This window comes from Somniosus microcephalus, chromosome 6, assembly GCF_052327205.1.
Source record: "Somniosus microcephalus isolate GS21.2 chromosome 6, FLI_Smic_1.0, whole genome shotgun sequence".
NCBI lineage: Eukaryota > Metazoa > Chordata > Chondrichthyes > Squaliformes > Somniosidae > Somniosus > Somniosus microcephalus.
In genome coordinates this window covers 47,793,602-47,802,961 of record NC_140992.1, presented here as the reverse complement: position 1 = coordinate 47,802,961, position 9,360 = coordinate 47,793,602, and the positions used below count along the sequence as shown (strand labels likewise).

The window sequence follows — 9,360 nt, the reverse complement described above, 5'->3', positions numbered from 1 at the left end:
GTGAAATCTAATCCCTGGGAAGCAGGAGCATATATGTCAACTGGGACTGAGATTTGAATTAGCCCTGTAGCTACTGACCAGCCATAACATAAGGCTTGGTATCCATATATGCATCCTTCTGGAAATGGAACAGTTCATTATTCTGAATTCCAATTAAAGCAGATTATATACAGAAAACGCAGCATGAAGGAGGGGAATAAAATAGGAAAAGTGAGATAAAAACAGAATTAAAACAAACTCTCTCCCATTTGGTTCTGCACTTCCTTCCAGTCAATCAATGGGGGAGAAATCAGTCCTTGTCATGTCCAATCTGAAAAATAGGAGTTGGGAAGACCAGTTTCCGAGCATGATCTCCCGCACCTGATCCCTTTCCAGAAGAGCCAAGGGCGCACCTTGAATATGCTAATCAGGGGCCTACCGCCTGTTTTAGGATCCTGACGCTAAATTCGGCACATACTAGCTTATTTTTTCTGGGTCTACAGCGACCTAACCAGCAGTCCTTAAAGAGACCGCTGGAGCGGACGAAAGAGCAGGTAATTTCATTTTTTTTCTTACTTAGCTTTCTGTGGAGCCAAGATGAGCAGGAGTGCTCCTCCTGCCTCCACAGCAATGCTGCTGGCCTGCGATCACTCCACCTCCCACTCGCCTCCCCACCCCTTCCAGGACTTACCTGTGGGCCGACACCGCAGGTAGATGATGCCCGAGGCCCAGGCCTTCATCATTGGGTGAACTTTGCAGGTGTAGGCGCGCCGCCCTCTTTGTGCCAGTTTTTGCCGTGAAACCAATTTCCCGGCCTATGTACCATCAGAAGCTGTGACGGAGATTTGCAATTCATTTGATTTGATGCATTAGGCATCAATTAAGAGAAGGAATAGTGGAGATAAACATAAACAGACAAAAATTGGGAATGAAAAATATGAAGAAACAGTTATGTCTTTCATCAGTGAGGGTGTTCATAATTCTGGGATAAAATATTGTTTCCAGATGGGGTACTGTGAACCTATTAAGCAGCAACAGCTCAAGGATGGTATGGATCATAGCACTGCATGAATTCAAAAGAGAATTCTTGTTTACAGCAGATGCTGTTATGCTTCTGATAATGTGGCTGGCATTAAAGTGTTTGCTTTTTCAGCTATTCATTAACAACAAGAAGCACTCTACCACTAATAAATATCTTAGCTAAAACGTCTCCATGAAGGAATAAACATCAAACACAATGTACTGAATTTTAATCAGTTATCTTTCTTAGTTCTAGGTTATACATCTGACAATGCTCCTTCTTATACTAACTGAATCTATGCTGGTTTATTTCTTATAAGGAATAAATAATGAAAGAATGAATTGTGGAGTTATTATTTTAGGCTGTTCTTAATGTGTTTTCATGCCTCTGCAACAGGATCACTTTCTGGCCCAGATGTTAAAGCTAAGAGATATGAAATAAAGAGTGACCCAACTCCACTGGGGTTTGAAGGTACAGCAGCATTTGATGTGGGAAAGTGCATGCTGCAATGTAGTTTGCTAAACAAAAGAGCTTGTATGTTCTTATTTCGGGTGAAGCTCTTCATTTCATTATGTGCCATGGCCACATAAGAGTTGCCTGCAGCATGTTTGTGACTGTGTGTCAGGTGCTTGTGATTGTGTGTCAGGTGTTTGTGACTGTGTGTCAGGTGGCAGTTCAGCCAAATGTGTTTTGTATCTGTTTGAAGCTCATTAAATAGACAATATTAGTTTAATTGCATTATCAGTGGGTAAGTTCAATTCAAAAAACAAAATGAAATAGTTTGACACATTCTACATTTATAGTCTCTCATTTACAGTTTTGACTCACAATGCATCATACAGTTAGATAGATAAACTGAATTCAGAAGGTCTTGCAGTAAAGCACTGGACTCCAATCCACTAGCCCCCATATTTACATCCGAGCTTCAAGTGCCAATTTCTGGTACATACTGGGTGAAGCACTCACTCTCCAGAAGTCCTTGTTCTATTGGATAATCATGGGGCTGCACTGATGATGACTGTGGCCAGTCTGAGCCTCACAGCTCAAGGAGTAAGCATGGCAACAGCAGTTAAAGTCAAAGAACTGGAGGAAGAACTTTTACAAAAATAAGAATATAACCATCACACTTTTGCATGTTTATTTTTTGAAGAATCAAATAGAAGCGATAAATGTTTTGCATTCATTTTTAGTCTAAAATACCCTTGGTGGTCGCAGAAAAAATTCATCTGCACTCTGTCAATAAAAATATCTGGTGGGTCAATTACCTTGGGTGGCTCTTGCTCGCTTGCAAGTGATGAGCTTAAGAGCTGTATCACCAAAAGGCTGAGAACATGCTTCCTTCTTGATTGATTCATGCTCGACCTGAGGTGGCGGGAGGGAAAAAGAAGTTAATAAAAAGAAAATGTAACAGTGAAGCCAGAAATATTTATCAAAATATGCACACAATGCTCTCGTTGAACGAATAAAAAGAATGAGAAATGATCACAGTAATCAAGTGGAGAGATCGGTGATTAGTATAATGACTGGAATGATTCCACTATATTTACTTCTTTAAGTAATGGTCTACAGAATAATGCTATGAAATTGCAAGTGTTGTGACTGGAGTGCCAAATTCCATATGTGCTTTTAGTGTTTACATTAACACAAACGTTTGTAGCAATACATGTTCTTTTTGTGCCTCTAACTGTTTTATTCAGTAGCATATTCGTTATGTGTTAATATAGTGATATCACTTTTCCTACGCAACCACCATTTCCCATCAATGCCAGGAAGGATTGCTATTCACAGCCCAAAGAAATGATCAGGTTCTTACCTCTGGCACTATATTGTACAAATGTGGAGAGGCCCTGGTATATTAAAAGGATTCTTGTTATAATGGGTGCAAGAGCCCATTCCTTTGTCACCCCTTTTTTCCATATGCCTCTACAGAAATTGTACACTTTAGCAGCTTTACTGTGCCAATAAAACTGATTTAATGAGCTACTTTGAGCTAATTCCCTTATTTCATGGAAAGTACATCCAGAGACAACTTATAAAACCTACTCATTATTATTATTGTATTATACTGATTGAGGGATTTGTAGACCAGTCAGAAGTATAAACAAGCTTTGACATTAAAAGTCATCACAACCACTGACCCATGATGACATCCAACAACAGTTTTAAACTTATTTCATTTATCAAATATTATAAAATGAGATTATTAATTTCTAAAACATAGCATGATAGCAATGGTCTCTTGATTTGCAGGAGTATATTTGGCAATAAGCAGCTTTTGATTAAACAACTTGGGTTACAATTAGTGACATAAATCATGCCATTCATGTAGAAAGGACTTATGAAATATACTGGGCGGCCTGCTGGTGGCGCTGTCCAGGGAGAGTATAAATACTCGGGCACAGGCCCAGCTTGCTCAGGGACATTTTGTAAACAGGAACTAGTGAAGGATAACTAGACTTCCATGTTGTGAAACAGTCAATTAAAGCCTTGCTTAATACTCTGCCCAAGTGCCTAGTAGTTTTCTTACGTCAGTTAGTACAGGAACCTGAGAAATAAAAGTTATCATTTCTCTTTTAAGTAGTAAAATCAGAATCTAGTTTTTGAAACTTAAACAGTCTTTCGTTCTTGTGTAAAAGTGGTTAACCACTAAAGAATGGACCATGCAAAATATAAAATATTTAAAGAAATTAACACATTGTTCTAAATGTTTTATTTATGAGTAACAAGGTGTCATAAATTAGCACGTATAACATGAAGGATTTATACCACAGAGCCCAAATTATGTAAAGGACGTGCTTCTTTGTGCCAAAGTTGGAGTTTATTCATTATTCTCATGTTCTTTACAGTAACCCATGATAAACACTAGCTTTACAATAATAAAAAATAATCTGCTTCTTCTTGCAGATTCACTGCCTGATCCTTTCATGATTGCAAGCAAGCGTCATAGCACTACCAGTTATGTAAAAAGATCGATTTCCCAGACAGGTAAAGCAGATCTGTTTGATTAGTCATTTATTTTTCTTAATACTGAAAATGTTGATATGGAGGAATGTTTCCAGAAACTATTGTGTTTTGTTTAAGGGCGTTCTGCGCAGCTTCCGGTCATTGGCAGCAGTCACCCCGTTTATTCTATGCTATTCTGTTGCCTATTGCCTATTCCAAACACATATAAGACCAATAAATCGATGACCATGCTGGTACATCTAGTGACAGTTCCCTGTAATATCAGGCGTAGAAGCGCAAGGTCTACCATGCACCCGATACGCTCTGAATCTCCTAATGCGACCGGCAATGCATAGCTCCCACAGTGCCTGTTAACATCAGATGCTGAAGAGAAGGCCCAAACAAAAAAAATTATTTGTTCGGTGCGCTCGATCGCACCAGCAAGACGCCTGAAGCATCTTGGTGGTTAGGTTTCATGAACATGCAGCCAGTGAGCTGCGAGTGCCGAACAGGCACTCCAAGGCAACTCGCCCGTCGGTGAGTGTGGACATTTGGCTGGCTCCTACACCAAATCCACCGATTGTTCAATCCCAGGTGGGATCCACACAGCGATAGCAACCGACTGGAGTATTTTTATGGGGCCAGGAGGAACACCGTCGCTCCTTCTGGCCTCACAAAAATAAAGGAAAAAAACTGTTGGCCCATTTTTGGAGTGGCCTGCAGTGGTCCCTTTAAGGGCCACGGTTTAGGTCGCTTCATCCTAGGGACCAATGGGAGACGCATGTGCCCCACATGCCCCACCCATTGGCACACAGAAATTGCATTAAGGTCTTACTTTCGGCCTAGGACACCAATCTAAATAGTGAAATAAGTCTCCCATCTGTTTCAGGCAGGAACACCGGCCACCCATCTTGAAGCCTGTTTGAAAATCGAGTCTGCCAAGCCTCGGACGGCCAATGGCAGGACATGTTTTGTAAAAATTTTCATTTGTCCACTACCCCAGTTTCCAGCGCAAACGAGGCGGTAGGCAAATGAAAATTGCGCCAACATTTTTGTTGAGTGAACCTGACCTTGCACAATGGCCACCCAGCTTACTGTCACGTCAAGCACGGACTCAAAATGCCAATCTTCCATGGGCAGCAGGCACCCCAGTTTGCCATTGCCCCTCAACAAGGTTCTGTAAAGGTGGTGGCATCCATATGTGTGGCTGGTGTCCAAAATCCCACTTGTGCAAACTCTGCACATTCCCGCTGTTTTAAGATATAAGGAGCTGACCTTGTATTATGTGGCGAATGGGCTCCTTGAGGCACAGGTGCATCCAGCAGATATGATATCTAACTAACTTGGGCCTACCACCTACCCATTCTCTGCCAGTAGTTAAAATGAGCATTATTAATGCTGTGAGTGCTCCAGAGGAGAGAGGCGACATTTCCTGCAAATGATCACCAGATGTTGAGACTGGTGCCTCAGGGTGCCTGGCAAAAGGTTCTGACATACATTAATGCTAACCACTCCACTATTTTGTGGCTGTAATGCCACAAAAGTTAAATGATGGCACCAGGTATGCATTACCTTATATTAATGCAATGTATTCAGTATATTTAACTGGTACAATTACCTCCTGCACACACAGTCTTACAGTGCTTCAAATGTTTCCCATGAATTCCCATTGTGCACCAGGGTACACTTCACAGCAGGTCCCTTTCCCTTTGAGTGCGCCTTTCCTAACATACTCGGCTGATGATCCCTGTCACAAATCCTTCTATCTACTTTATCGAATTGATGTATTTTTATTCAATCACACCCATTATAAGCTGCATGTTGATAAATGGGTATATTCGGCGGGAGTTTTGAGGCGGCACTTCGGCGTTGTACCCCGATCTCCTTCGCCCAAAGATCGTGACGTCATCGAAATGCGCATCGCCCCAGACCCAAAATTGACTTTCGCCCCCTGCAGCAGCACCGGTCAAAAACACCGACAGCTGCAGGAGACGTGCATCGGGCGGCCAGCCACTTCGGGGAGCGATGATTAAAGACGAGGTGGCCGAGCTAAGTGAAAAAAAAACATTATCTTTCTTGTTGGTGTTTTTTTCGTGGTTTCCTGCCCGCTGGATCGCATCAGCCTTGGTGATCCATGAAGGTAATTTTTCCATTGCAGTGCCTGTAGAGATGGCCCTTCCCTTTAAGGGAGTGAAGGAGCCTTTGAATGCGGCAGTGCTGCCCGTCCCAGTGTGCAGCGCTGCTGAAGTCTCCGCCCCGATATTTAGGGTTAGCGCTCCAAGAAGGAAGTGGAGTGCTTGATTTAATGTTCCACCTCCCTCTTGGGGCGCTAAAACTGAATTTCGCTAAAGTTTGCACCCAGGCGATGTTAACGCCCCAAAATGGTCATTACCAAATTTTTCTCCCTTAGAATATTTAAATAATAAGACTAACACCTGTTTGAGACCCCCTCTGCAATACTGGATTGTGTTGAACATAGTCAGCAGCAGGTCTACAGGTGGCCAAACGGGTGGTCCTTAAAGGAACCGCTGCAGGCCCCAACCAACAAGGTAAGTGTTTAAAATATACTTACCTGAATGTGGAGCCGAGAGAAGCAGGAGTGGGCCGCTGCCAGCCACTGTGCCCCCCACCCCGCTCCCCGCACTCAGATCGCCACCTCTTCGACCACTCTCCCCGATCCGGACATAGACCGCCACCCCCCCACCCGATTCCGACATCAACCATCCCCTGATCGTGATCGCGACTAACTTCCCTAATCCCAACCTCGATCACCCTCCCCAATCCGGACCTTGACCACTCTCTCCAATTCTGACCACTATGCACCTTCACTATCGCACCCTCCGTCCTTCCTCGTCCCCTTTAAGGATTTACTGAGGGCCGCTGCTGATGAGCTGTCTGTGTCCACAACTCACTGGCTTGACAATAATGAGGCCCATGGTCCAATATCACATGCGCCTCTAACCAATCCATTCAGGTGCGGGAACATGTTGGGCACTCAAATTTCCAGGCCTATGTGTTTACTTTGCCCTTAAAACATGCCTGAGACCATGACCCTGAAATTCCTGATTTGGGGGAGGGTGGAAGACAGGTGGAAGTCCTGTGTGAAGGCAGGAATTGGGGGCAGACTCTAGGTCTGTCGGGATTCTATCCCAAAAGCGCCATGTCAGAAATTCTGGCAGGTGAAGAAGCGGCCACCTTCTCAGTAACTCAGGGTTAGGACAGGATGACATCATCAATCCTAAATTCCATGACTTCCACTTTCCCATACACCCTTCTGATTGTACACCATTATAGCAGGTGCAGTTACAAGAACCTGATCATTGTGGCGGAAGTGATTGCTAATGGGACGCTGCTGTAGGTTGCATTGCTTTATGAGATTTTATGGAAATTTCTTGGGATTGACTGCAGCTTTCTGTAGTTTTCATGTATTGTTTTAATCAGGAAGCCTTCATCTACATTCTCCATTACTCTTGGAGAAGCTTGTACATAAAAGGAATTAGGGACAAAGTATCTGAAGACTACAAAATGTGCTTCCCAATGGGAATTCAAGCTTATGAGTCCATAAGAAAAAACAGATTAATCAGGTAGCCCCCGGAAAAGAATCAGACCACCCCAGTGGTAACCATCGAGCAGGATGTATTGACCCATTCCAAGATCTTTCTCATCAGTGGTGCCTCAGAAAGCTTTGCTTCTGTCATGAAACTCTGAAAGTGCTCTGTTCACAACTGAAGCCAAATATACAAACAATGTCCACAATGTGGACAGCTCTGTCTGGCAGAGAAAATGACTACAGCTTCGAATTTCTAATCTACAGGCTTATTCCAAGGAGCCACAGGGATTATTTGCCATATCAGCCAATTCACTGTACATTCAGGTATAAGGCAAATCATCTTGTTTGTCAGGGCAGCACTGTAAAGTCTGTGGGTTGTTTAGTTAATTAATACACAGACTCCAAGAGTAACTTAAAACAGGACTTTACTATTCGAAGGTCGGGGCGAATCTGCCCAATAACTCCTGACACAGCACTTATATGTGGTCACCTTCGGTATTACAGTATACAGAAGCCAACAAAGTAGTGCAACACCTAAAGTAGTTCTCTTAAAGGTGGACGGTTACATACAATAATTTTCTTAAAGGTAGACGGGTACATACACTACAATCCTCCCTTTTTAGCTTACAACATACTGATTCCCCATTAAACATACATTATAACATATATACAACTTTATGCCAGACAGTTCACAGATTCAGTCTCTCTGGAGGTTTCCGGACTCTGTCCGGATAACGCCTCGGTGGTGTCGTAACTCCCGGCGGGGTAGCAGGTGCTTCTGGCAAGGTCGATTCGGCTTGAAGGACAGTGTCAGGTTCATCTGATTCCAGTATTACCAGATCGGAGGTAGGTGTTTTGGGTATCTCTGTCTCAACATTAACCGTGTAAGGTGGTGGAGTAGGTTGGCCATTTGTGGCTGACCCTATGATCTGGTCAACATGGCGCCTTATTATACTGTCCCCAATGTCCACCGTATACATCAACGGCCCTAGCCTTTTTCCAATAGTTCCAGGCTGCCATTTCTCGGTACGGTAGTCCCAGGCCAAAACTTGTTGACCTATCTGAAAAGATCTAGTTGGCCTTTCATTCATGCCCTGGAATTGCCGGTTCTCTACGTCCCTTCTGACGTTTGGCTTAAGCAAATCCAGCCGGCATCTTAGTCGTCTATTAAAAAACATCATGGCGGGAGTTTGATTTGTGACCGCATGTGTTGCATTCCTGTACGCCAACAAGAAGCTATCCACCTTATGTTGTAAGTTAATGGCTTCATTACCCATGGCCTTTATGGCCTTCTTGAAGGTCTGGACAAACCTTTCAGCCAATCCATTGGAGGCGGGATGGTATGGGGCTGACGTGTAGTGCTTAACCCCATTGCTCTTTAAGAATTTCTTGAATTCTTCGGACACAAATTGCGGTCCATTATCAGAACAGATCTGTTCCGGCAGCCCATTCCTAGCAAACATGGTCCTTAACACTGTGATGGTTTTTTCCGTGGTGGTGGTGGACATCTTTATTACCTCCGGCCACTTGGAGTGTGCACCCACCGCTATTAGAAACATTGAGTCCATAAATGGACCAGCAAAGTCGATGTGTACCCTTTGCCAAGGAGATGAGGGCCACTCCCATGGATGCAGAGGAGCCTGTGGTGGCGCGTTTTGGACCTTCTGGCATCCTAGACCGCTCTTAGTGATTTCTTCGATGTCCCCATCAATGCCTGGCCACCACACGAACGCTCTTGCTAGGTTCTTCATTTTCACTCCACCCAGATGTCCCTCGTGCAGCTCCTTTAACACCTTCTGTTGAAGTTTGGGTGGAATCACCACTCTAGATCCACACATCAGGGTTCCTCGACACACTGACAGCTGTT

At 43.7% G+C, this 9,360-nt stretch overlaps 1 protein-coding gene across 1 annotated transcript in view; it reads left to right on the top strand.

Annotated features, from left to right (window-relative positions):
* The first annotated feature begins 571 nt into the window (after positions 1–571).
* The window catches only part of LOC147115683 (uncharacterized), a 33,762-nt gene continuing 24,973 nt past the window's right edge, over positions 572–9,360 (top strand). Inside the window, exons 1-2 of the mRNA XM_085990150.1 lie at positions 572–1,471; positions 3,905–3,985. Coding sequence (XP_085846276.1) covers positions 1,372–1,471; positions 3,905–3,985 — 181 coding nt within the window. The 5' untranslated portion in view covers positions 572–1,371. The remainder of the gene's footprint in view (positions 1,472–3,904; positions 3,986–9,360) is intronic.